The 27,835-nt window shown below is 42.9% G+C and overlaps 2 protein-coding genes across 4 annotated transcripts; one reads left to right on the forward strand and one right to left on the reverse strand.

Annotated features, from left to right (window-relative positions):
- Window positions 1-444: 444 nt before the first annotated feature.
- On the reverse strand, window positions 445-19,323 carry si:ch211-163l21.10 (basal body-orientation factor 1). Of its 3 annotated transcripts, XM_058615730.1 has the most exons (14): window positions 17,542-19,323; window positions 15,637-15,781; window positions 15,120-15,244; window positions 13,788-13,985; window positions 13,385-13,637; window positions 11,760-11,825; window positions 8,392-8,535; window positions 8,207-8,287; window positions 7,824-7,894; window positions 5,292-5,436; window positions 4,255-4,748; window positions 3,293-3,397; window positions 932-1,003; window positions 445-734 (listed from the first exon to the last, which is right to left on the reverse strand). In XM_058615730.1, exons 4-14 carry the CDS (start codon window positions 13,829-13,831, stop codon window positions 641-643), a joined length of 1,569 nt encoding a protein of 522 aa, XP_058471713.1. In that variant the 5' UTR covers window positions 13,832-13,985; window positions 15,120-15,244; window positions 15,637-15,781; window positions 17,542-19,323; the 3' UTR covers window positions 445-640. The 3 variants fall into 3 exon arrangements, with proteins under 3 accessions (XP_058471713.1, XP_058471712.1, XP_058471714.1); XM_058615729.1 differs by having other exon boundaries at window positions 13,788-15,244; window positions 15,637-19,323; XM_058615731.1 differs by having other exon boundaries at window positions 15,120-19,323.
- A 35-nt stretch (window positions 19,324-19,358) lies between these two features.
- LOC131444983 (ectonucleoside triphosphate diphosphohydrolase 5-like) lies at window positions 19,359-27,197 on the forward strand. Its single transcript, XM_058615732.1, has 13 exons — window positions 19,359-19,948; window positions 20,452-20,531; window positions 20,818-20,961; window positions 21,389-21,464; window positions 21,875-21,910; window positions 22,271-22,359; window positions 22,440-22,519; window positions 22,610-22,671; window positions 22,776-22,877; window positions 23,557-23,700; window positions 23,795-23,851; window positions 25,481-25,596; window positions 25,729-27,197. The coding sequence occupies exons 1-13, from the start codon at window positions 19,468-19,470 to the stop codon at window positions 25,810-25,812; spliced, it is 1,551 nt and encodes a 516-aa protein (XP_058471715.1). The 5' UTR covers window positions 19,359-19,467; the 3' UTR covers window positions 25,813-27,197.
- The last annotated feature ends 638 nt before the right edge of the window (window positions 27,198-27,835 follow it).

Here is a 27,835-nt window from a genome sequence, read left to right on the forward strand (position 1 = left end):
AATGGCGGCTAAATTCAAAACGGCCGACTTTCTGTTGGGTCAAGTTCGTGTCCATAGACACACGCTCGCGGTCGGTCTCTTGTGTCACGTATGGAGTTTCGAGGCGATCAGTCAACGTATAGTTAAGTTATGGGGCACTTCCTGTTTTGGGGCGAATGGTCGGAATTCGCCAAAACGCTGATGGAATGGATGAATCCGCAAAACCTTTCGACAACTTTTTGCCTTTGATGTGTCTGGTACAAATTTGTTATGTTGGTAGGACATTTACGTAGGGTGCAAATCGCCAAAATGGACGACAAAATTCAAAATGGTCGACTTCCTGTTGAGTTGAGGCCGTGGTAACGGTCGACTTTTTTACGTTCTTTTGAAATAAGGCAGCGTTTGAATGGATCCATGTGATCTCCTCATCTCCCACCCATACACAAGTTACGAAATAGGCGATGACAGAATTGAAACGAGCTTTAATTGTGAAAGAGAAAACTCACAAGTTATATATATATATATATACACATACATGCATGGTAAGAGATTTATAATAAGCACAAACAAACATCAGCACATGATTGACGCTCTGTGGGAATCGCACAGAGTCGAGGCCAAACAATACAGTGTGATGTGCAATGTAGAGGCTGCACAGAGGTCATGTGGTGTGTATATCCGGCAAGCTGCTCGGGTTCGAGGGCAGAGCATATTGAGGCGCCTGGGTGATGAAAGTCGCCGGGGAGAGCTCCTCTCTAATTCGGGAAGACAGTCATCATTATGCAACGCTAAAATGCAACCGTCTTGATAAATCACTCGCAGGCACTCGTGTTCTCACAGCAAATGCATCTTCAGCTAAACATGGAATGTGGGACCGATAAATCTACAGAGGCCTCGTAATTGCAAGGATGAGGCACGACTTTTATTCCTGGACATTCCTTCAGTGTCTTACCCAGCAGCAGCATCACTGTCGATAATCCTCTTCTCGTCGGAGGCAGACAAAGCCAGATGTCGGCCAACTTTCCTGTTGAGAAATTGCAGTTAACACTGTTGTGTGTGATTCTCAAGTATGGACAGATATTCAGTTTTATTATAGTATTTCTAAGATGGCAACTTTCTATCAACCGAATATGAGTTTAAAAATGGATGGCTTCTGGTTAACGTTCTACATGCGTATATGGTTTGGTTGTGTTTTCCCACAAAACCCATCAGTGCTCGGTTGGTCCCCAAACTAACTAGATTTTCCGAACAAACGAACAAGGGTGTGATTGAGAAGGGCTGGTGTGAATGCACCCTTAGACTTGGGACACACCGCTCAATAAAATGTATTCCTTCTTAAGAAAATATTTAAAGAGAGACAGATGTAAAAAGATGCAAATTAGTAACCGTCTAGTCCACAAATCTCACATTAATTGTCTTTAACTGAAGGCACTTCCTTTACAAATTAAAGTGCTGACAAAATAAAAATATGTAAACGCATAATGCATCAGTCAAAATGGGTCAAAGGTCACAAATGCTTTAACTATCTCACTCACTCAGGGACCATAATTAACGCCAATTCATCTGTCCTCATCGTTCAACTGTCCTCATGGTTCACATGTCCTCATCATTCAACCTGTCCTCATTTTCACCTGTCCAGATCGTTCATTTGTCCTCATTGTTCATCTGTCCTTATCGTTCACATGTCCTCATCATTCACCTGTCCTCATCGTTCACGTGTCCTCATCATTCACCTGTCCTCATCATTTACTTGTCCTCATCGTTCACCTGACCACATCACTCACCTGACCACATCACTCACTTGTCCTCATCATTTACTTGTCCTCATCACTCACCTGTCCACATCATTAACCTGTGCTCATCATTCAACCTGTCCTCATTTTCACCTGTCCTCATTGTTCACTTGTCCTCATCATTCACCTGTCCTCATCGTTCACTTGACCACATCACTCACTTGTCCTCATCATTCACCTGTCCTCATTATTCACCTGTCCTCATCATTCCCTGCCAAAGTTTCCAGTGCGTGAATTTATTTTTTTACTCGGATGTGATTTAAAATGTAACGAGGTAAAGGTAAAATTACAAATTTTAAAAATGACTTTAAAAAGAACAAGCTCACAAAAAAAAACTACTCAATTATAGTAAAGTGAGTAAATGTTATTCATAACTTTCCACTTCTGTGGAACCTCTCTGACTGTGTGGCCTAAATTAGTAACCATGGTAACATTATTCCCATGGTCTGTGTTGTTGTTTTTCTTCCTCCCCCAACTCGTTTTGTTTCCGGCACATCCATGACATCACTATTCATTCTAGGGGTGAAGCACGGTGGAAATAAAATAAAAACACCACAGGGCAGACCTACCAATGGGAACAGTGTTTATCGCCTTTTTTAGCGGCCTCACCCAGGTTTAAACATCCCGGGGCATACATGTTAATTTTTGTGTGAGAGACGCTTTTTAGTCACGTCTTATAATAGAACCCGTTTCTGCACAGCAGCCAAATAAGATGACATCATCTCGGTTCATGAGGAGCCAAACAGAGGCGGAATAATAATAACCCCATCAACGGCAAGAAAAATCACCAAAAGTTACACACTGCAGCTTTAAATACTCCACCTCGTAGTGAAAAGCCATGTTTCGGCGCGCTCTCCACTCACGCCTGCAGTCTGTCTAGGAAAGGGGTTTACGCGGGGTCAGCACAAGACAAGACGACTTGAATGCTCGACTTCCCCGAGTCGCCAAATGCTCTGCGTTATTCTGCCGGACTAGGTGCCAGACCACTGTTAACACGAATATACATCTCCTCTTGCCCGGCTATACCCCCATACGTCCAGATCCCCCGAACACTCCTCTCTGCAAATCATGTTACCAGCTGCTCTCCGACCACAAGAGCGTTCAAAGAACAAAATAAACTGCAAGTGCACGTGAAGGGGGGCCAATGGGCTGAGAGCAAATCGACGTGACCAGATGTTTGTTTCCAAGCACACGACTCTGTGGCTGGGCCTATTTTTACTATTGTGCCCAGACTCTTTCTTCATTCTTTTTAAGCAGCTGGATGGAAAAGAAAATTGGTTGAAAAACCTAACTGATGTTTTATGGTATCCTCTTCTGCCTAGAAAAATGGCTGTTTAAAACATTAAAAAGAGGGAGGAGTCACCATGAGTTCAGGCTGAACTGCAGCTCGGTGTCCCTGCACTTTGTTCTCCAGAGTTAATTGATGTGGAGGTTTTGGTCCACTTTAGGGGATTATACATGGATTTGAAAGTGTTACCTAAGTCAAATACAAACAATTATAACGTGAAAGTTTTTCATACCTTTCCCTCTGCCCGTTCATCTTAGCAAAGAGAAGCCTGAGCACTTGTTCCTTTTGCTCCCATGTGAGATCTGAGATTTCAACTTTGCTGCCTGGTTGGTGCGTCCTAAAAAAAAGAAGAAGAAGCGATTGTGTTAAAACTCATTTACATGTGCTGTCTTTCTAAAGAGTATTTATGTTTCTTCAAATGTTATCTTCCCAACATACACACACCAAAAGAATAAAGTGAATAATTGCAAATATTTATGCAAAAACAGGTTTGTATTCCTATTCTCACAGTGTCTATGGATAAAAATGGTCCTGTGCATCCATGAAATCAAAACTAAGGTAACTCTTGAGATATTGCCTAAGTCACAGAGGTGTTGGTAATAAATAGCTTTATACTTTTAAAGGTGGACCAAAAATTAGTTTGTATGATTGGGATTTTCTAACTTTAACCCTTTACTGGGCAAAGTAAACTATATTTGACATCCAAAAACCATGTTCTGACCCACAAAACCATGTGATATTAGAAACAAGTGGATTTCACCCAGCCAATCAGCACGAGATCCAGTCGCTGTGAAATTTGACCCATCATCAGTGGAGGCCTCGTAACGTCAGTGCAGTTCCGAAAGGCAAAAGGTTTGGTCATATAGCTCGGTCTTCTCCTGCATCTACAGTTAACATCTAAAACATGCAGGACGAGGGTCCCTGAGGACCAGGATGGGGAAACACTGTTCTGTAATGTTCTAAAACAATGTTCCTTTCACCTTATTTGTGTTTTTTTGTATATTCTTTTTTTTACCACGGAGGGCCAAGGAAGCATATATGGTAAACTTTCTACATTTCTACATGTGATCTCTTGGACCCCTGGTTGGGAACCATGGAGCTTGTAGGGAGCTGCAGGTGACTTGCCACGAGGGAGTAAAAATATCACAGAGCCTCACACAAAATTCGTGGAAATCATGGGATGTGTGGACCTACCACGACGCCGCTGCCTCCATGTCTGAATAGACAGAGTTGCTGCTGTGGGGGCTTTGATGAAAGGTGCGGATGGGTGGGAACTTGAGCTTTCCCGCTGTGGCTTCTCTCAGCCTCCAGCGATAAGCCTGCAGAGCCTCCTTTCTGTAGCGCAGCCTGCTGTCCGCGATCTCCTGCCTCACCTGAGCCAGCGACTCGTGGAAGAACTGCTCCAGCTCCGTGCGCTGCTCGACAATCGTGCCCGCGAGCCGCTTGATGTGTCCCAGTTCTCTCTCGCGCATGTCGAGCACCTTCTGAAGCTTCTCCAGCTCCACCTGGCCGGCGTGAACTCGGACCATCGTCGTCTCCTTCTCCTTCTTCCCCTCCCGCTCGACCTCCCTTGCCTTTTGGTCCAGAGCCTGCTCCAGGGAGGCGACCTTTGCCCTCAGCTTGAAAAGCTCATCCTTTCGGGCCGCCATCTGAGCTGCGTTCTTCTTCACCGTCAACTCAAACGTGTTCTTGGTGAGAGGAGAAAAGGTTAGTTAAATACATAACACTGAGCTGACTATTGAGGCCCTTTCATTTTCATGCCAGTGTAGCCAAACGAGACAGATAAAGATTTGTGTATGAGCCTCAGCCGTTGAGTGAGTGGCCCAAACTTCAACAAGGTGGATTTGCTCCCTTGAATTACTGTCATCATTAGAGGTATGATTAATGTGCCCAATATTTATTTGTCTTGACGAATCAGTGCCAGCAACCTGCAATGGAGAAGCCACTGGATTTGAACCCCGTACGCCAGTGGAAACTCACCACAACCACTGACCACTGAGAGCCTGGGTAGTAGTCAGGAGGTGGTGGGGGGGATAGTTAGGAGGACCACAAGCAAAATACACAAGGTCAGCACAAGTAAACAACACAAGGGAAAAACCACCTGGAATATATTCTGGACGGATGCGACGATAGAATTGAAATGATTGAAAATGACTTTACGGACATGAATGGTCTCTGTCCAAGGACTTCACTGTTTGTTTGCTGTCCTTTGGTCCTCAAAAAGAACATACCTTGTCCAGTGCCAGCGAGGCATTTTGCTTCTCCAGAGAGTCAGTCCGTTTCTGCAGGCTCTGCGCCTCCTTGGTGTGAAGCCTCAGTGCTTCATTGAGACGGACGTTCTCCTTGAACACCGAGTGTGAGGCGTCGTCCAACTGCCTGGACGGTTTACAGGACAAACACAGTGAGCCACAGAGAAGTTTGTCTCGGATTAAGAACACGCCAGTGTGTGGACACAGTTTGGGTTTATTTTAAACTGCACCTGTCATTCAACGTTAACTTAAACAGATGCATTATGACTGTCTAAGTTCTGTACTTTGGCACTACTGACAGCTTCTGTTTGCTGTTAGGGCTTGCTTTTACGTGCACTCAGATTCCTCCTTCGTGTCTGCAGCGATTTTTTTCCTCCAATGTTCACACAGAATGCGATTTGTCACGTCGCTCCGCGGCAATCGCATCTATCGCGTCACGGGACCATTTGTGTGCATTCACTCACATCAATTCCAGAAGTTGACACATTTAGGCCGGGAGAGAAGACGTAAGTAACAGACATTTGGACTATCACTACACACACACACCATTTAAACACAATCGCTGTGCTAACCGGGGCTACTATGCCTCTGTCGGCCTCTGTTGGTCATATTGGTAAATGCAAGTGCGGAAACACAGACAGACAGACACATTGAGCCACTAACATCATTCGGAGAATATCAATGCCGATTGGCCATCGCTTTGTTGTGTCATCGCGCGATGCGATTGGCGCAATTTTTCCTCGTCACCGTCATTTCCATTAAACAATGCATCTTTCTATTTTCCAATAAACAAATCAAAGTGAAAACTTAAACCTGAGCACATGTAGAAAACGTACACCTGTCAAAAGTATAATGACCCTGGGCCAGTGTCAGCCTCAGACAAAATGTAAGAATTTAAATAGAACCCCCTAGTGGTTGGGGGGGAAACTCACAAAAAAAAATGAGACATGGCTCCTATGGCTTTTATTTGTTTTTAAAGGTCTTCATGGTCTCGCCCCACAGTATCTGTCCGGCCTGCTTTAGCCGTGTGCTCCCTCACGTTCTCTCAGGTTAGCAGATAAGTCGCTGTTAGTCTTTCATTGTTTTACTGTCTTTTATTGTTTGTTTTTTTACTTTTTTATTTGTCATGTCTGTGTATAGCACTTTGGCCAACTGTGTTGTCTTTAAAGTGCTTTATAAATAAAGTTGTATTGGATTGGATTGCAGTTTAAAGGTTGTATTATCATGTTCTCTCGTCCATGACTCCGTGGCTGGAGTGAGTTGTGGTGAAAATTGCTTGCTGAGAACTCCAGCCACTGTTGTATTTAAAACATAAGAGAGTATAGTACACTATAAAAGCAGAGTGACGCCTCAGGGGCAGACTAAAATCTACTATGACTACCTAAAACCCAATTATAGTGTGAATAGGACACCATCATGTAAAAAGGATATTCTGATGACTGTCACTCAAATAAGGTCAAACTCAAAGATGAAAACTTGTGATGTATTCAACATTTGTTTTCACAGCACCAAGGTTATTATAGTTAGTTATAGTATAATAGAAAACTTAAATTGAAAAAAACATTCCGTTAACTGAAATAACAATAAATATGGAGGTTTGTTTTGTTTAAAAAAATGTGCTTAGGTTTTTCTTGGCCAGCAATTTTGAAGTAATAATAATACTAATATGACACAATGTAATTTTTATGACATAATACTCACAATGACCTTTTTGCATCCTGCATAATCCTTATTCAAAAAACTAAAACTAATAAAAAGTAAACTAAAACAAGCTAATAAAAACTAGCAAACCTGCTCTTAAAACTAATTAATTTTAAATAAAAACTAACACTAATGAAAAATCAAAAACTATTATCACCTTGCACAGCACTGGATATAACACAGATTGTGCTCTGTACAATCAAATCATCATCAAAATAACGTTTCAATGTAGTACTGCTAACTGCTAACTGGTTAGCATTGTAACCACAGGAAGAACAAGGGAAGAAAAAACTACGGTTGACACTGGGGGTTTTTCAGCTCGTGAGAATAAAGCACTAAAGTTAAATGCTGACCTTGTGACACTTCTGCTCCACTGGTAACTTAACAACGGGTAATGCTAAAGCACCAACACCAGAAAAACCTTAAACAAATCCCCCCTTTGAAATTAAACCAAATACTGACACTAAAGCGACTAAAAGGACCACACCAGTATCTATGTTGACGTTTTTATGAGCTGTAAAAAAAAAAATAACTAAACACAGCAGAGAGCGGAATATACATCCCATGGCCTCAAAAGTAATAAACAATGTTCCTTCACACACGCTTTCTTCTTTCTCCTCCCTGCAATATATTCTGGCGTGGCTGAGGATGTGATCATTGGCTTTGGTGATGTACACTGAACCAGCGAAAATAACATCAGTGTCAGTAATATATACATTTATATCAATAAACCGATTCTTTTTTTGGCACTCTGAGCTCGTCAAAGTGCAGGTTAAAGAATAAAACGAGGTCGTGAAAGGTCAGTGCACTCACACGATGGCTTCATTGTGGGCCCGCTCCACCGCGTTGGCTATCGCTTGCTCAGCTTCCCTCTCCAAGTGAGCCTGCGGGAAAATTAGAAAGCTGCTTCACTCTTTCACCTGAACTCATCCATCTGTCTTCTACTGCTTTATCCTCCACATGAGGGTTGCAGGGGGCGCTTGTGCCAATCCCAGGTGACATAGGGTGAAAGACAGGGTACACCCTGGACAGGGCCACATAGAGACAAACAACCGTCCACTCCCACACTCACACCTACGGTCAATTTAGAGTGTCCAATTTGCCTAGTCTGCATATTTTTGCATTACATATTTCATAATAGTACTTCATATTCATGTCACCAAGTCATGAGATGTAAATTATGCATCTGACGTTACCTTCGCTTTGAAGAACCTGTACTCCATTTTGTTGAGGTTCTCCCTGTGCTCCTTGTCAGCAGCAGCCATTCTTTCTTTAATCTACAGAATAAAAAGAGGTCATGGTCGCTGAGTATTTTTTAAATGCTGTGACACACACACACACAACTGCTCTTTAATACGGCCACATTGGGTCTTTTCCTCACGTCACTGAGCTCCTGCTCCATCTGGGCTTTCTTCTTCTGAAACTCCTCGATTTTCCTCATCCCACTCTGGATCATGTTGAAGTCACTGGACTTCTTTCTGAACAGCTCCTTCATCTCGTTGATTTGACGCGTGTAATCTTCAGCCTGTCGACACCAATCTTATGATTAGATCACAAAATAAAAACAAACATACACACCAAATACAGGCTGTCAATATGTATCGACTACTGTAGATCATCTTTAACCCTTAGTTAAAGACGACCCTTGGTAAATTGCCGTGTGAATAATGCACAATTCCTTATATGGACATCCTGGGGGGGGGTGTTTATAGGTCACATATTCAGGCTTTAAAAATGTTTTTTTGTGTCTTCTTATGTTCCGTTGAGTCAAAGCTATGATTAATTTCATGTATTAATGTAGCGATAATTGTGCAGAAGTTCAAAAATAGACCCGTTTTTTCTTTTGTTTTGTTAACTTTGAACTATGACGTATTTCCAAATTTCACAAATCCAATCCGATTTTAAACATTTTGAGTACTTTTTGCTCAGGTGTGTTTATATAGTTGGTGAAAATAAGACACTCTATATTGCACATTCTTAAATGGCAATGAGCACACTGTACAGGATGGGAAAAGGGGAAAAAAGTGTCTTAATCATAAGGAAAATATTCCTTATGTTGACAAAAATGACATTTATAAAGCTTAAATGAGACTAAAAGTAAAAAAAAACGTTTGATTCGTCCAGATTTGCAGCCATGTCACAGACCGTTTGAAAAGCAGGTGAGGATTGTTGAATCCCACAAGAAAGGGAGTTCCAGGGCTGCTTCCAAAATTCCCATGAACGCAGCTCGTGTGTTGGTCATAGAAGGGAAGTTTTTGTTCCGAGGTTCACATCGGCCACTCTCCTGTGAAGGCCAGCTGAAGTACAGATCAGTCAGGCTAAATGCCACAAGATGCTACTGTGGAGGAGCCAGGGCCGAGCAGAAATGTGACCAACTGACCAAAGTCATGAGAGACTAGCAAAACACGCACCCGCCACAAACATGTCCTTGACTACTAAATGAGAGGTTATCGACCACCTGATTATAACGTTAGGCCTAATCGTTATTCTTCAGATATGCATTTGTCTCCAGTGACGAGCCACTCCGCTGCAGGATTGCGTCATGTGCAGTTTTGTTCTCTGTGAGCCGTCAAGCCGTGACTTTGAACCCATTTTAAGTTTAGAGTCATCGTAAGCAAGTAATGTTTATTTATATGGCACTTGTCACCGATAAAAAGTGCACAGCACAGTCATAAATAAAATACTACAGCAAGGAAAATAGGAACACATACTACGCACAGTTGTTGTCATAAACCAATTCAAATTAACCCTATGTCCCTCTTTGTCGGCTTGCTGTGAAGCGACTGCACACTGGTATCACTAATTTGCGCTTTTCCATTACATGGTCCCAGCACAACTCGACTCTCATTGGCACGGCACGTTTTTTATTTTTTGCTTTTCCATTAGTGATAGTACCTGGTACTTTTTTTTGGTACCTGCTCTGGCCAGGTTCCAAGCGAGCTGATACTGTGCGGGACGTCGTCAACTGCCGGCCGCTGATTGGTCAGAGTGCCGTCACGGGAAGAGGCATGAGCAAGATGGTTGACACAAACTAAAGACTTAAAAATCCTCAAAATGTGCAAAATCTCCAACATTTAGCAGGGAAATGTCTGGTGACAGCGACAGCATTGCTAAAAGCCTGCAATCGCGATCGACCCGTTCAGTTATATTTCAGTCCAGTGTCTGTGTAAGACGGAGTCTGTGCTCTGGTCATGGAGGAAGTACTGAACAAAATCTTTTTAATTAACTGATTCTAATGACTCAGTTACACTGAAAACAACTGCTTTACAAGTCACTAGTCACTCGTTGTGTGTGTGTCGCGTATAAAACGAAGTCACGGCAGTTTCATGCAGCCGTGCTGTGATGACTCCGCCCACGTTGAGGAGGTACTATATTGTAATGGGAAAACCAACCATGTAGAGTCTGTGGCCAAATAACAGACTCCTCTGTTAAATATTGAGATTTTAGACACTTCTGTGCTAAATGTTGGAGATTAACGCACGTTTTGAGAATTTTTAAGTCTTTTTATTTGATCTTATTTGCACTTACTTGTTCATCGTACTTACGACGAGCACTTTAGAGTTTGAAGCACTTACTTCTAGCTCTTGTTTGTACCCAAATGTTGAAATGCACTTATTGTAAGTTGCTTTGGATAAAAGCGTCTGCTAAATGACATTTGATGTAATGTAATCTACAGTTCAGTGGGCGGCAGTCTGACAACATCACACATGGTATTGACTCAGTTCGCTTGGAACCTCGTGAGAACAGGTGCTAAATATGTACCAGATCCTATTGCTAATGGAAAAGCATAAAAAAACAGTGCTGAGTCGAGCCGTGCCTGAACTGTGTAGTGGAAAAGCACCATGAGTGTTTCTGATGGAGCATTATCCATTAGCACAAGTCCATTTTTAAGATGAATCACTTTATCACCTCTCAGTAAGAAAGCTTCTGTGAACAACACGTCTGGAAGTCACATCACCGGAGTCGACCACAGGACAGTGTTTTTCCCCTCGGGGGACATGTGTGACAGTCACATGTCTAAAATAGTGATGTTTCAAGTCGGTCCAGCCTGTGCCCTCTTGTTTCTTCATCAGCTGCTTATTGCACTCTTATTTTACCAGCATGAAGCAAGAAAGCTGGAAGATTGAAAACAGCTGCTCGAAAAAAGAAGAAGTGGCAAGCGGAGTTATTTTTTGCACCTTTTCGCCCTCGTGGAGCCACTTGAAATGTGTCACGTCACCTCGACAGCGTGATCTTAAGCACCAGCAGCGGTGGTCAGTGGGAATTAAAGTCAAAATGAGAGCGTTTGGTGTGTGTATTACGTAACTCGACGTGGTGTATCAGAGTAAAGAGCTGTGTGACATGTGAGGTAGCTATACTTAACACATCTACAACGGCACTGTCTTTTCTCATTGCAAACAAACACTTTTCAATTACGTGTGTTTTTGTGTGAGTGGCCACTGACATGGATTAAAAATAACTTTAGACCATGTAACTTGGAATTTGAGGGCTTGTTTTCTTTTTTTTTTGCTTTTTTTATACGGTTGCTTGTTTGGTTGTTGTTGTTTTCTTACATAATAAATGTGGACATAATTACACATGCAGGACAGCTGTTGAAACACAGCGCAGCACATTTCTTTTCAGACGCTGCAGGTCGGCGCCGTAAATCGCGGCGATACTGCGGACTATGAATAATACTGTGAACATGTTTGGTCGACCAAATGAAGGCGGCGTTTTCTTTTCATGTGGCTACGTTTCAGATGAACTCACCAGTTTGTTTTGCTCCTCACGTGCCTGGGCCTTTTGTCTTCTGAGGCTTTGCTGCAGCAAACTGATCTGTTGAAAATAGATTAAAAAAAAAAACCCAACAACCTGTCAGGCTGAGCGCATTCCTCTTTGTCCACTCACAACAATATTTTCTTTATATTATCCGACTTTGCCAGAACTTATCCTGCTAGCACTCTCATTAAATGACAAAAACAGTGCTTTTTTTGTTTGTTTGTTTTTGTTTTCTGCATACCACAGGATCATAGAGGTGGGCAGGGACAAAAGGCATTTATACAATCAGACTACTATACCGGGTTTTTGAAGTTTTCAGTCATACTTGTTTGCAACTGTCTCGCTTTACGACCACAACTTTGCTGTTACCCAGTGTTGTAACATAACGAGGTACAAATACTTTGTTTCTGCGCATGGATTCATCATCGAGCGCTCAAACCAGTGGACACTAAATGTCATAGTAGCACCATTTTCACTTCTTTTTCAGCCCATTAACCATTTTCAGGTCAGTAGCCACGCCCCCACCCTGTGGTGTAATCACAGATATCAGATACAGGTTTTTTCTCCAAAGATATGGGCAACATCAAGACCTGCAGTGTACATGCAGCCTTATAGAATGTACTGACTTATTCTGATTTGGGTAAACTGGCCCTTTAAGTACAAAATTCACAAATCTGTACTTTATTTTGTTATTTATAGTCCTAGCAACTTTTATACCACTAGATTTCCTAAATAAATTGTGTACATTTACTCCACTCCACTAGCTTTGTTACGCGTTACTACAAAATAAAATCAGAAGAAGAAGAGCTGGTAATGGTCTGTATTTATATAAAGCTTTTCTAGTCTTGTTGGGCTGCTATACACTATAGTTTTCACCCTTTCACACGAATGGGTGTCTTGCTCTAGGACACATATACAACTCACCCTACCACTGAGCTACCATTGCTCAATCTTTACATTTTTAATACTTTTATTCTAAAACTGAAGTATATTTACTATCAGAAAATAACTTTTGATACTTAAGTACAGTAAATGTCACATACTTTAAGACATTTACTTAAGTATTATTATAAAAAAGTGACTTCTGGTAAGATCCTTGTACTTTATACAAGACTGCTGTTAGCTTTGAATGTAACAGACATTTACTATAAACTATAGTATACAGTATAGCTATTATGGACTATATACCGGGGGGTCAAACTTACTTTTGTTCAGGGGACACATCCAGCACAATTTGATCCCAAGAGGGCGGGACCAGTAAAAATAATTGCATAATAACCTACCAACAAGAAGAACTTTGAATTTGTTTTACATTTACATTAATGAAGTATCTTTTTTACAAAACCTGACATTTCCTGAGAAAAATAAGTGCAATTTCAACAAGATTATGCCTAAGTTTACCATTTACACATGCGCATTATAACCTAAGGCACGCACTTTAAGTCACAGGTATTTGGAAGTGAAAAATATAGTATTTCACATTATGATTAGATTCTAATTAGATTGGACCCTTTGAGGGGCCAGTTCTGGTCCGTGGGCCATACGTTTGACACCCCTGCTATATACTGCTGTATATTTAAAAGCAATGCATTACAGTTTCCATATGTTCAAACTACCTGCTGCTCTCTGTCTGCGTCCCGTTTCTGCTGAAACGTCGACACGTCGATGGTTTCCTTCTCGGCTCGGTACAGCTGCGTGGTGAGCTCCTCGTTGACTCGCTCCAACTTACCACAGGCTTCCTGGTACTGCGAGAGCGACTGGTCTGTGACCTTTGACCTCAGCTCCCACAGGGCAGCAGTGGCCTTGGCCTTCTCCGTGTCCGACTCCTTGTCCACTTTTGACTCCTGCTTGCCATCTTTCTTCCCTTTCCTGAGAGAAAAAAAGTGTCAGTCGGTAGAGCAGGCACGCTGTAGGACAAAGGACCCATTATGTCAATTCCCCCCCTTTCATGCTTCACTGTCCTGTCCATTAAATAACAACAAAAATATCTTTAAAAAGAAGAGAAAAGTGCACACTCACCCTGCTTTAGCTCTCTTCACTTTTCCAACTTTTTTCTTTGGCATCTCAGGTGAAATTAGTTGAGTTAGTTTGAGTTACACTGTGTAGACGGTGACGACAGCCGGCTCCTGTGCTCTCTGTGTTTGTGTCGCCTTATCGCCCTGGAGACGGTGCAGCCGAGGAAAGGTCACATTTCTTGTCCACACGACCGTCATCAACCTGCGGGGTTTTTAATTACACACAACCGCCAATTCACTAAGTATTGTATAACATTTGTTATACATTTGTATGACGTAATAATAATAATATGGTGATGATTAATTTAGAAGACTAATCAATATGCACAGGTTCAGTTGTGTCAACTTCACCACTAAGAGAGATAACGTTGACATAATAATCCAGGATTGTCTTTTTTTATCTGTGTTAAATTTAAGCAAAAGTCTTTCAGGCCTTTAGGTTAAATTCAATTCAATGCCCTGTCGGTTATTTTCTCGAATAATCAAGTACTTGTTTGGTCCAGAAAATGTCAGTAATATTGTTCAATGTTTCTCAAAACCAATCCTGGAAATGATTATGTTCTCAAACGTTTTGTTTTGTCCACAAACCAAAAATATTTCTTTGTTATAGGGAGCAAAAATAAACTCTAAACTCTAAAAATATTCCCATTTAAGAAGCTGAGAAACCAGAAAATGTCTTTTTAATTATTGAAAAACACTCGAAATCAAAACTGTTGACCATTCATTCTGTACTCTATTAAAACATACATGTGAATAAACACATGTATGTGTTTAACAGTGACTTTACGTTTCTCGTCCAGCACTTGAAATCAAGAGAAACTAAAATAAATGACACCTGTTTGTTACTGCTGTAGCACTTAAACTGCAGAAAAAAAGTGTTTAAAATTGCCTGATTCTTTAAATTAGGTCAATCCGCTTAGATCACTGTCTCTTATATTTTTCAAATACAGTTTGATTCACTACTATAGAATCCCAAGTAAATCTAATGGGTGGTCTAGATGCACCCGCTACCCACAACAGTGAATAGTGACAGTATTTACAATGGCAGCACATAAACATGACTTCACAATATGTAGGCTACTGTTCTATATTGTCAAGGACTTGAACCTAATTGCAGGACTCGGGAGTGAAAAGTGAAAAACAAACAAACTTTTATTTTCAAAGTGCAACAAAAAAAGCCACTCCTAAGAGGGAACACTAACAAAAAACAGCTAAAGCTAACAAACAAAAATCACTCTTTCGAGGAAAGCTAAGACACAAAAACGACTCTTTCAAGGGGAAAAACTACTAGAAAAAAAACAACAACTAAATAACTGAAATACTGATACTTCCTCACAAGACAAAGGCACGGGAGTTACGCTGGCTCTCTGGTTCACATGACGCGACGAACTGGCATCAAAGCGACACGCAGGTGGGAACAATCAGACAGGCCCGGAAACACAACGGGAAGGGGCAAGTTACCTGAAACGAGAGGAGAGGGACATTTCAAAATAAAACCGGAACCACAACACAACAACTAAACACCACCAGCTTTCTTGGTCATATATAAGGTATGTAAGACTCTAATACTCCATATTAAAAAAAAACTAAAACTAATTTAAAAAAAAACACTAAATAAGCATTTACAAAAAAATTAAAAATAATCAAAACTAACTCATTTTAAAAACAAAAAGTCAAAACGAAATACGAACTAAAACGAATGAAACATCCAAAACTATTATCACCTTGCATTTGTGGAATCATGCGAGTATTTTCAGGTGATTTAAATTGTTTGTGCACATCTGATATTTTAAATGCAATCAACCCGAAAGCCTTTTCTGGACGCGAAAGCGTGCGGGTTACATAAAACTCACCCAGAGTCATAGGAGGGCTTGCTCTCGTTTGGCGACCGAGCGCTCGTTAGAGGTTTGGGTTTTGTCAAACACAGGGGTAGAGATTTTGAGTGGACGAGGACAGGGTGCGTTCTGCATAAAAGAAAACGCAAGTCCAGGTCCCAACCTAGAAATCCAGTGCATGAGTAGATCAATTTTAATGTCAAGTACAGGAAAATCAACAATTTGACAAAACATGAATCAGAAAAAAGAAGGAAATAATTCATTCTTAATATGAGGTTTGGAGTGTTTGCTTTTTGCAATTCTGTGTTTCAATCAGTCCACACATCACCGTGTCAGACCATGACAGGCAGAAGATTGTCTGTTCCGCTCGACAACCTCTGGACTGACACAGAACGGCTGTATTTGTCACTTTGTCTTGTAATTGCAGCGTTGTCATGTTGGGCTTCTATCTAACAGGATCTGTTTGCACATGATGTCCTCCCACACGATGACACGAGATACATTTGGCTCCCCGCGGCAGCATTGTGCGCGTTGTCCTGAAAAGAACTATGTGTTACTCGCTTGCCATCCCCGCAGCTGTTTTCTGCTGTAGTTATGGGAAAACCGCTTGGGATCAGCGCGCGTTGGCTTACATCTTCGAAGGAGCCCGTCCAACAGAAACAATGTAAAGTTAGCCCAGGTCGTAATTCAAGCGCAAAACCACGGGGTTCTCGCCATCATCTTGTTTCGGCTCTCCGAGGGAGTCGGAGAGAGAGTCCCGCTGCGGATTATTCATCGAACAAACGAGGAGATGTAGCAAAAGTGTTGGGTGTAGCTACTGTAAACTGACGCATATAGGGGCGCTCTCCGCTCTGGCATCGTGAACAGAGTTTGAAGACTAAATTTAAAGGTAATTACTATGACAGTGAGAAGAGAAAACTGAAATAACCCCGAGCTTTTCAAAGCTGTCATTATCACTGGAATTGTAATGACAAGGTTTAGGCCTCTTCAATGGACTTTTTGGGGTAGGACACCCACAAACATGGCATTCCTGAGGGTAACATTGCAGCATATTAATGATATATTGCGCAGTGTAGATTACAAAGCTGGGGTCCTTTCTCATGCTTTACGGTTTCAGTTAACTTGAGGCAAAATACCAAACCTTGTCCCGAAACTAGCTCTTGTTTTAAACATTATGCTTGTAATGTGCTGTGTCATGTTGCAGAGAGACAGTTTACATGCAGCGACATCCGAAACACGAGCCGGGGAACATATTCGTCCTGTCCCTGTCGATTTGTTTAGTCTGCCGTCGATTTATTCCAAATAAATATATTTCTTTAAATCTTTTAAATTCATGCCTTTGCACTTTGGGAGATCCCATTGCATCACATCGCCATGGCGAAATAAAGTGGGCGTCGTCGTTTCCACCTAAAACATGATTCATGCGCCAAATACCTCGTGGTGGTTTTTTGCCGTTGCCTAAACAGAGAACCCTGAAAATCCATTATAATTGCTAGATTCACCACAAAAAGGTGTCTGAACACTAATGATGGGAAAACGGCTAAAAGCTTTTGCCAAAATATGAGCACAGATATCTTGGGTTTTCCTTTGAAACATGATTCAACACGCGTCCCCAGGACATCCATGGGCAGTGCGAGGTCCTGCACATGTATGCTTTGATAGGGGCGAAAGACCATTCTGGTGAGCCACAGGGTTGAAAAAAGTAGCCACAGTATTTAGAAAAAAGGAAGGAGGAAAGAAAGTCCAATATTTTTAGTCCAAATTACAGTGTTGGAACAGTACTTTGCACTGTCGAGTGTCCTGGGAGTGGAGTGGCATGATGGGTGAATGCTGGTGCCAAGCCCCACCCTCCCCACATTGTCCTCTCTGTGGACTTCCTGCACTCTGCCGTGCCCATCTGCAGGACCTCTGCCCTGTCCTTACCCTTGTGGCCAAGAGCCGTCATGACAGCTCGGTTTCAGCCTCGGTCGCCCGGCGTCGTGGGCTGGGACGGGGGCTCAGTTCGCCAGTGCCTGCCTGCTTCACACCGCTGTCATCTCTCTGTGGATGAAAAAGTGGGTGAAAAATATCACAGGCTGGTACAAATCTCTTGCATGGTTGTCCTTCGTGAGCCTCCACTGCTGCTGCTGCTGCTGTTGCATCCTGCAGACCAAAGCCGGGAAAACATTAAGCGATACACTGGCTGCATCACGGGCTTATGATGTCGTGCTATTCAGCCCCAGAGAAACCGGCCACTCATGCTTTTCATGCATTCTCTCGTGAAACGTGCCTCGCTGCCCAACTATTTTTCCCTTGGAAAGCCTGTGGTTAACACAGGGATGAGTGGGAGTGAGATGATTGCAAACATTCTTCCCCTTCATGCCAGCTGGAGTGCAGGTCACATTTGCATTTTTACGGCTGGCGAAAGCTGCTGCCGTGGATTTAATGTGGTGATTATTGGTGGATCGTTGTGCGGAGAGAAGGAGGAGGAGGAGGAGGAGGTTGTGTAATTGTGAATTCTTTCCTCCTTCACCCCAGCACACTCCATCCTGGAACCTCCTCAGATGCAGCTCACCATCACCGCCCCATGCCAGCCTGAAAACCTGGAGTGACCACATCCATGTGTGGTCATCTAACCTGTTCACAAATCCTGGCACTATCTCAATTATTTCATTTTTTCCCCTTCAACTAAGTTTGGGCACTTTAAAAGTTTATAATACTACAAAATAATAACAATAATTATTAGAATTTTTTTGTTTTTATCGCTTGGTGTACAAAGTATTCCTCAGTATATGATCAGGGCCAAGGAGGACAATCTTCTTGTATGTTTATATTGTATAAAGGGGGTTTTGTGTGTCTAATTGTGTCACATAATGAACTGTATTCATGTCTTTGTTATCAACTTGTGTGCTTCGTGTGGCATTGCCAGTGAAGCAGCAACGGCAAATAAGGCACAAGGAAAATGTGTCTAACAATAAAGCGATTTAATCACGTTATCAGGGATTTTATTGGTGTCTTTTTCCATCCCTTACTTGACGAGACTGAAAACACCTATTACTGCTGGTATTGTGGTTTTGATTCCTCCTCCAGATCGTTATGTTTGAGAGTTTCTCTCTCTCTCCTTCCTGTCCTTCACTTCTCTGCTGATACTGACTATCTTATTCAATAATATAAAGAAGAGACATGGAACAACTCAAATGCACTTGTGGCTAAAACAAAAAAAAAAAAGGCTTGTTGCTACTCAAACAGTATTCATTCATGTTAAAAACTCTATAAATGTGCTATAATTTTTTTGCTAAGTAGACAACAAGACTTCTAATTCAAGTGGAGGCCAGGAATCCTGAGTCAAGTTGCGACAAGTCAAGTTAAATACACCCATAAAAAACCTATTTTAAAAAGCGTTTCTTTTGAATTTATCCGCCGTGAGCCGTTCATAACCACTCATTTTGACATAAACCCCATATTCTCCTCTCTGTCCTGACGGGGTTATTTGGCTCCAGAATAACCAGTAAAGATGAGTCGGGGAAAAAAAAACACACAGCCTAAAATAATTCTCCTCCTCCTCCTCCTCCTCTTGGAAAGAGAGAAAGAAAGAAAGAAGTTGGTAGTGTAGTCAGGTAGTCTCCAGCTCTGCTCCCAGCAGGAGGAGGGGGAGTTGAGTTGGGATGGACCTCCACAGGATTGGTGGAAGGCTGTGGATGGTGTGGCCCCATGCCAAGCCCTTATGTCTTTATATAGTGTAAAGAGATGACCGGACAGTCCTGAGTGTGCACTCTGCCTCTCTCCATCTCCTCTCTCCTTCCAGCATCCACCAGGGCTTCTCCTCCTCTTCTCTCCATCTGTCTCCTCTCCAGCCCGGTTGTGAAAACCATGTCCACGCCGCGCCTGCTCCTCACTTTATCCCTGTGGCTTCTGGCCGGGAGCCTCATCCCAGCTGCGGAGGCGACCTATTACCGGCACCACCGCTACGTGCCACACTTCTACCGCTACCGGGAGCACACCGGCAACGGTAACGGCAACGGTAACGGCAACGCCAACACGGAGAACCTGCTCCCGGAGGTCTCCAACCGGGTGCCCGCAGCCGCGCCGCAGCCGCGCGCTCCCGCCTACCCGCACGTGCCCGAGGTCTTTCACCCGGCACCTGAGGTCCTCCACCCCTTAGCAGAGGCGTTCCACCCGGTGCCAGAGGTGGTGCACCCTGCGCCCGAGCCCTACCACCCACCTGTGGAGGTTTACCGGTCGGTGCCCGAAGCCTCCACCCCCGTGAGCCGGGTTTTCTACGGGGTCATGTTCGACGCAGGCAGCACAGGCACCAGGATCCACATCTATAAGTTCATCCAGAAAGACCCTGGTGAGTGCATCATTCCTCCTCCTCCTCCTCCTCCTTCTCTCTCTAAACCAGTAGTAAGAGAAGGGAATTGTGCACGTGCTGCAGCTGCTGAGTGTCAACTCCTTCTTGCCTGCAAGACAACTACATTTTTTGAAAGACATAAAAAAAAGTAGTGCAAATCCATAAAAGTGAATATAAATGCATGTAAAAAAAAAAAAAAAAGTGTTTCATTTAAGGCATAACGGTAGTAAATGTGGGAGGGTTTGCATGTGACTGTGCGGTGTAAGGAAGGACCAACATGTACCGACATGGAAGAAAAAAAGTTAACCCAAGGTGTATATTTAATTTGACTGAGTTGTGCTGGGAGAAGCAGACTTTTAAATGTGCAGGTAAACTGTGCTGCCAAGTCTAAATGCAATGAATAATAAAAGAATGAAAGTCTGTACTTACCTTGTAATATTCCCTTATAATCATTTGCTTTATGTTCTGTCTGTATATCTTTCTTTTTGTTTTTTGTTTTTTAGTTGAGCTGCCGGTTCTTGACAATGAAATGTACCACGCCGTGAAACCCGGACTCTCTGCTTATAAGGATAACCTTGAAGAGGTATGTGTTAGGACTTAAAATGAACAATTTTTCAGTAACAAACAATGTCTGTGGGCCACTTACAACCCTGTTATTATTATTATTATTATTCATTGTCATATAAGGGAGTTGCTGACTGTTTGTGAAACACCAAAACCACGGGGTTCTTTGGTGGGTTGGGTTCATGTGATGTAAACACGGCGTAATTACAAACACAGCTCCTGCCAACTCCTGTCTGCTCAATCACTAAAAAATTAACTTCTGCTCTATTGTTAATCTCTCTCTCTCTCTGTCCTCTTTCCTGCAGGGTGGCAACACTATCCGCCAGCTGCTGAAGATTGCCAAGAAGACGATCCCGGAGGAAGAGTGGAGCAGGACGCCCGTGGTGCTGAAGGCCACCGCCGGTCTGCGTCTGCTTCCCGAGGAGAAGGCCAGGGCTCTTCTGAAGGAGGTGAGGCACGTCGTTTTTTTTCTGCCTCTGCCCTCAGACAGTTTGGCACAGACACCACCCGTCCCGCCGAGGAGCGGGATGAGAAACCACTAAGTGCTTACAAGTGTCTCTGCAAAAAAAAAAAAAAGAAATACGAAGAAATTGCAGCAAGTCTGCAACTTTTTGGTGACTATCATGTTGCAAAAAAACAAAAAACAGCTGTTGTGGGGTTATGTGGAGTAACCATATTTGTCATTTCAACTATTAAATCCAGGCTACTGTTCCAGCCATGCCTGTGGTCGAGTTATCTGTCACTCTAATGCAGAACAGGCGCTGTTTGTCTCCCACAGTCTGGGGTGCACAGACAGTGCAGCACAGTATTTGACTGACTACAGTTCAGTTCAGTTCAAGTCTAATGAACATCGACGATGACACGTGTGCTCCACAGGTACAAGAGGTGTTTGAGGAGTCTCCTTTCTACGTGGCGGACAACAGCGTTTCCATCATGAACGGGATGAATGAAGGTAGGTTATCTTTTTAGAATGCCGTGATATGAAACGACATGCTCAAAAAAACATGTTGTGATATTGTCAATTTGACAAATAAATACACCCAAAAGTCGAGTGTGATCCTTCACGTGACTCAACCTCACTGTGTTATGTATCATCATCCTCTTTGTGGCATCCATTGTCCTCACTTTATGAGTGCAGTAACCAAACATCTGGGACAGCTGTAATTATCTGGGCTGTTCTGCATAAGTACATGTTGATAGACTCAATGTTGAGAAACTTGAGGATGACTAAAAAAAAAAAAAAAAAAAAAAGTCACCTCCCGTGTATTAGCGTGAACGCCTGAGTGGTAAACCTCAGTGGAGGTTGTCGTAGTCACTTCTCAGGTCTGCACTAACATGTGTCATCCCGTGTGCTGCTTTCAGGAGTCCTCGCCTGGGTCACGGTGAACTTCCTCACAGGTAAGACGTCGCTCGTGTTTTGCTATGCTGGTGTTTGTGGTTTGAGAGGCTCATAGCTGAGGCTGCAGTGTACACAGAGCTCTGCCCGGTGAAAGACTCTTGTCTCCCTGTCTGAGCTTGAATCACTGGCCTCGCTCAGGTTACAAAAACATGCAGTATTTCCACACACACAGCTACGATAGCAACTGATTTATTTTAAACAACAGCCTTAAGCTTCAAACCAGCGAGGTATTTTCCCTCTTGTGTGTTGGAACGAATTACAACCTAAAATTGGAGATTAAAAACACAGCTGTGTTTTGTGTGTTTTTTGCTGATTTTCCAGTGGGATTAGTTTAACACTTATGCGCTTATTCCCTGCAGGTCACTTGTACTCCAGCACGAGGAGGACAGTGGGGATCCTGGATTTGGGCGGGGGATCCACACAAATCACGTTCCTTCCCAAGTCAAAGGTGAGTTTAAATTAGTCAAATTATGTAAAAAAAAAATAAGAAAGAACCACATGATTTAATACTTGTTGTCTATCCAACAGAAAACTATTGAATCTGCACCCAACAGTTACGTTGCCAAATTCAACCTGTACAACAATACATACCAGCTCTACACACACAGGTATAAAATCCACTTATTTGTATTCTTTAGATTCAAATACACTCATCTACCTAACATCGCAATTAAAACAATATTCCTCTGTCACCATAGTTACCTTGGAAATGGACTGTATGCAGCTCGACTGGCAACTCTTGGAGCACTAGGAGCTGATGGTAGAGTTTCTAGCACCTCCTCTCACCTCTCACTCTGTCATACATGTAGTCACTGGACGGTGGAAAAGCACACCTTTTTCCTTTTTCTGTTTTGCTTTCCCAAGGTCTAGACTGGAAAGTCTTCAGAAGTTCGTGCCTCCCGAAAAAGTTCAGTGAAGATGTGAGCTTTGGAGGAACCACCTACAAAGTTAGCGGGATTCCAGACGGTGAGATAAAAGCACTCTGAGGTTTTGATTGCCTTCCCAGTGCCTTGGACTCGGCAGTGCGTGCATTCCTCTCCTAACTCTGGTACACAATAGCGTACAGTATAATACATTCTCCCATGAGAACATTCATCCACTGAAGTTTCTGTACCCTTGGCGCCAAATGCATGTTTTGTCATCCGCTCTCTCTCTGTTGCTCCCGCTTGAACAATTATATTGTAGTCAACCTTGTATTTAAATGAAAAGAAAACTGTCAGTTAAGTTCACAAATAAGGCAGTCACTCCCATACCACAGTCAAGTAGCCAAAAGATGCTGGGCTGTCCCTGAGTTGTGTGTGTGTGTGTGTGTGTGTGTAACGAGCGGCTTGATCTGGACCGCTCACAATTATGTGGTAAAAATAGACAGCCCAACAGGGCCGCGCTAACCGTCGCTCTTGTCAGCACATGGTTTTGCTGGCACAACTCTACCCACCATACCCACGGTGCTGTGTGACACTTGTCCTTCTGGGGCTTCCCTGCTGTATTATTCTGGCGAACCCCCCCCGAGCTTCAACCCATAGCTGACCCTAAGCTGAGCTCATTCCAGAGCTGCATTCCATACCTCGCCGCGTCCACGCACCTTGCACTCGCTGTACTCTACGTGTGTTTAATTCTTCCAATCGTCTCCCTTGTCTTTCTCCAGGCTATGCAGGCTACAAGCTGTGCTACTATGAGGTGATGAAGGTCATTAAAGGCAAAGTGCACCAGCCTTACGAGGTGAAGGGCAGCAGCATCTTCTACGCCTTCTCCTACTACTTCGACCGAGCCGTGGAGTCCGGCCTCATCGGTAAGTGGGCGCATGCTAATGCTAATGCTAATGATCGTCTATTGCTGTGCAAAAATTGGAATTCAAATTGCACGTTTCGTCTTATCCTGCACAGATCCCACTCGAGGAGGCGCAATTGAAGTTAGGGATTTCAAGAAGAGAGCCAAAGAAGGTAAGAGTTATGCTAATTTCTCTACGGGTGAATAAACCGGCTTAGGAAATGTTAACAGTTATATTTATATCCATCGAGCAACCAACAAGACTTCATGCAAAACAGTCACTCGCGCATTCACGCCCAGAACATTTGGTATCGCGGTGGCAAACTGGCACAGCTGGTGCCGTCAAAGGGCAAATTTATTACAACAGTAAAATGTAACCGATTATTTGCGAAAATGTGTCACGGACGTGGATAAATAAGACAAATGCAGTTTATTATGGGGATAAATATATGTTGACACGACTATAAAAAGTGTTTCTGTGTGTTCAAACTAAAGCAACGCCACGCTCTACGGCTCGTTTCAAAGTGAGGACCAGATTTATAGCGAGTAGAGTAAAGAATGAGTTGGTGTGTTATATAAGGCTGTTTGTGTTGTGAGAACACAGTCACATGGTCTGGCAAGGCTGAGCTGGCACCTTAGCGGAAGATGTCTGTCTCTGTCTGTCTGTCTGGCCCAGGCAGGAGGGCACCTGACAAACACACACACATTCTCGCACAGACATAATAACCCTTTTACCTAAACTCAATTCTACCCCTAACCCTAAAACTAGGATTTAAAACCCCTTAAAAAGCCCTTCAAAGTTGTGAGGACTAGACTTAATGTCCTCACTCCCTATGGTGTATGTGTTTGGTCCTCACACAGACACACATACGAGAACATGTACACGGACAAACTTGTTTTTATATCTTAGTGAGGACACATCATTACCTTAACCATCACAACTAAGTGCCTAAACCTTAACCCTGAAAAAGCCATTTAAAGTTGTGTGTCCCAGACAAAAATGTCCCCACAAAGATAGGTTTGTACATTTGGACCTCACAATGAATACAAGTACTCACACACACATTGACATATAGCATCCCCAAGCCCCTTACCCTGACCTTAACCATCACAATTGAGTGCCTAACCTTAACCCTCAGCCCTTTACAGATGTAAGGACCAGCCAAAAAGTCCTCACTCCGTATGGTTTATACCATATTTCTCACAAAGCCACAGATACAAGAACACACACACACACAGAGTGTACTACTGTTTACCACCACAACCTATCCTCGTGCTGACCCTCAGCCATTCTCCTCACACCTCCCTGTTTACGCAGCCAAGCAAAACAGAAAGTTTAAATCTTCACCCAAAGAATACACAGTATTCTTTTTACTAAATTGCAGAGATAGAGGTGTTATTTGACCATGAGACAGTGGACCTAAAATATACATGTCTCATTCCAACAACAACAACAAAGGGAGTTGGGATTGGAAAAACGTAAATAAAGTGGACAAAAAGTCGAAGTCACTTCCTTCAAAGACAATAAAAGCCCAGCATTGTTTACTGTGTTTCTGTCGAATTTTATGAGTAAAAGACCTAAAAAAAAACTAAAAACTGGTCAGATTTGGTCGAATTGAACAAACAAACAGAGCAGCATCATAATGATATCCTTCATTTGACCGAGTGGGAAACAAAATGGGTGAAACAGCCCTTTCATCATGTAGCCAAGAGGTTAGAGAAGGTGTTTTGTTTTGATGCAACATTTCATCAACTGCATCTGAAACCTTTGGCCTTTTTTTTGTGTGTGTGTGTGTGTGCAGTGTGCAACAAAATGACCAAATACCGTGCGATCAGCCCCTTCCTTTGCATGGACATGACATACATCACCTGTCTGCTGAAGGAGGGCTTCGGCTTCAAGGACAACACCGTGCTGCAGGTGAGCAACTCCAGAGCTGTAATAGAAAGCAAAGCAAAATCAATGCAACACTATCTGTGTGACAGTGCTCGTAATTGTTTTGTGGTTATAATGAAGCTCCGCCCTCCCTCCGCCCCACTCTTCGTTTAACAGCTTGCCAAGAAGGTGAACAACGTAGAGACGAGCTGGGCCCTGGGGGCAACGTTTGACTACTTCAGAAACCTCAACATCCACTGAGGACGGCTCGCTCTCGCTTGAAGCCGGCACTGAGAGGGACAAGTCTGTCACTGTGGGGCTTTCCTTCCACCATCCACCCTCCATAAAAGACACAGCCAGTCCCACTGATCTTCCTCACCCACTGTGCCCTCCCCCCCCGAACCTCAGCAGCCAGCGAACGCTCCGGGAACTGCCGAGAGAAACAAACAAAAAAAAATCACTATATTTTTGTAAGGCCAGCTATTTCTACTGTACGTTCAGCTCATGACTGGAGGGCTGACTTTATTTTTATAAAACGTTTACATTTTTGATTCCTCATGGGTGTCTGATCGCAGATGTCGTACGTGCAAGTGTGTGTCGAGTGTAGTTTAGAGACAATCAGTCGACCGCTGGTCCTGATGCACACTGTGCAGGACAGTGTAAAGCCCGTAAGAGACGAGTTGCTGGAAGTGCAACCATTCTAAATATTTTTAAATCTTTTTTTTTAATTCTTGCAGTAAATTATCGTACAGGACACTAACCCACGTGACCCTCCGGCCGCCTTTTGACACGTCAGACTTCATTGGAGATCGAGCAGATGAAAACCGCACAGCTTTTTCAACCTTGCACATAACACTTTACCTGCAGATACTGTAGCTGAGACATGGTCAGATTCTTTGATGTCGACTTAAGATTTGTACATATGCATCGTTATTAGTGTTGCGTTCATCACGACTCGGGGGGGGGGGGGCGAAGGGGAGACTGCGTTGCTTTTACAAGCACGAGGATAATTCCCGTGTTTTAAAATGTCAGCCATTATTGTTTGTTTCGTCTGGAGTGAAAAAGGCCTGATCAGGCACGATGAAATTGCAGGCTCCCTTGGGTCTGACCTGTATTTTAGACGAGCTAAAGAAAAACCTCTCATCACGGGCAGTAAGTGCATCCACCAACGTAATTAACAGCCATTAAAAGACAACAAAAATGTAAACAGAAATCACACACTAAGAAGGTTGAAACCCATGACTCCACTCGTTGCTGAAACCCATTAGTAATACTGTATTCTGTTTGTCAATTTCTTGTGAACTGTATAAATATTTAATTAACTTTATCTAATGTATTTTAATTATCATTCATTCAAATATTAACTCCTGGACTTTCTGTGCTAGCGACGCCACCTCTGTTGTCCTTTCAGTATTCAAACATGCCCAATAACTACTGTTGTATATACATAAACCTCTGTTAGGGAAAAAATACTTTGACGGGAACTGCGTTTTACATTTCAAGACCTTTATGCTGCGCACTTGCTCCGAACTGTTCATCATGTGAATAACCTGATGAATGACAATTATGTAAATTGTTGTTTTTAACTCAGTCCAGTGGAATAATTGTATACTATACATGTATGTTTTAATAAAAGGTGAAAAATGTGCTTTGTGTGTGGTTGAGCTTTTTTACACTTAAACCTATTATTCGGCCTTCTTTAAATTAGCAACTTACATTCCTAAGCACAGACCTAACAACTTAGTTTAAGGCAAGCCGAAACTGGCAAATCACAAAGGCCTCTGTGTAACACTGGCACCATCATTTGTCTACAGAGTGTTCCTCATTATATCTTTGTTGAAGCACCCGAACTGGGGCAAAGGACCGATAACTCGACTACGCAGTCCTCCACAAGGTCGACTCTCGGTATCAGCAGAGGAAGGCGCCAGGCATCTTCACCTGACGCCTCCCTCTCCTCCTCTCGTCCAAACCAAAGATATATAACACTTTGTACAGTCTAGTTTCCTCAATCTAAGAATGATATCTATCGAGAAGATGGATGATCTTCTACTGGCAAATCCATCTGACATAGGCCACACAGTCCAATTTGCCTAATCCCCTAATCTGCATGTGGGACTGTGGGAGGAAAACCAGAGAAAACCCACGCTCACATGGGGAGAATATGCAAACTCCATTCCTTGTTCCAAATGGGTTGCAAACCTAAGGTCTTAAGTGCTAACCACTACACCAAGCCCTCTAGGAATGACTTGATAATTCAGAATTGCAAAGGGATTTTAGTTTAAAA

The sequence above is a fragment of the Solea solea genome, chromosome 18 (assembly GCF_958295425.1).
Source record: "Solea solea chromosome 18, fSolSol10.1, whole genome shotgun sequence".
Taxonomy (NCBI): domain Eukaryota; kingdom Metazoa; phylum Chordata; class Actinopteri; order Pleuronectiformes; family Soleidae; genus Solea; species Solea solea.

What these genes read in the sequence shown, in the direction of transcription:
- si:ch211-163l21.10 (XM_058615730.1), bottom strand. Translation starts at nt 13,831, where the DNA reads ATGCCAAAGAAAAAAGTTGGAAAAGTGAAGAGAGCTAAAGCAGG. An exon ending in GTGAGGAGCAAAACAAACTG is followed by an intron (nt 8,536 to 11,759) that starts GTGAGTTCATCT and finishes TGGTGTCGACAG; the next exon opens with GCTGAAGATTACACGCGTCA. An exon ending in ATGAACGGGCAGAGGGAAAG is followed by an intron (nt 1,004 to 3,292) that starts GTATGAAAAACT and finishes ATTTCTCAACAG; the next exon opens with GAAAGTTGGCCGACATCTGG.
- LOC131444983 (XM_058615732.1), top strand. Translation starts at nt 19,468, where the DNA reads ATGTCCACGCCGCGCCTGCTCCTCACTTTATCCCTGTGGCTTCTGGCC. An exon ending in AGTTAGCGGGATTCCAGACG is followed by an intron (nt 22,878 to 23,556) that starts GTGAGATAAAAG and finishes GTCTTTCTCCAG; the next exon opens with GCTATGCAGGCTACAAGCTG. An exon ending in CAAGAAGAGAGCCAAAGAAG is followed by an intron (nt 23,852 to 25,480) that starts GTAAGAGTTATG and finishes GTGTGTGTGCAG; the next exon opens with TGTGCAACAAAATGACCAAA.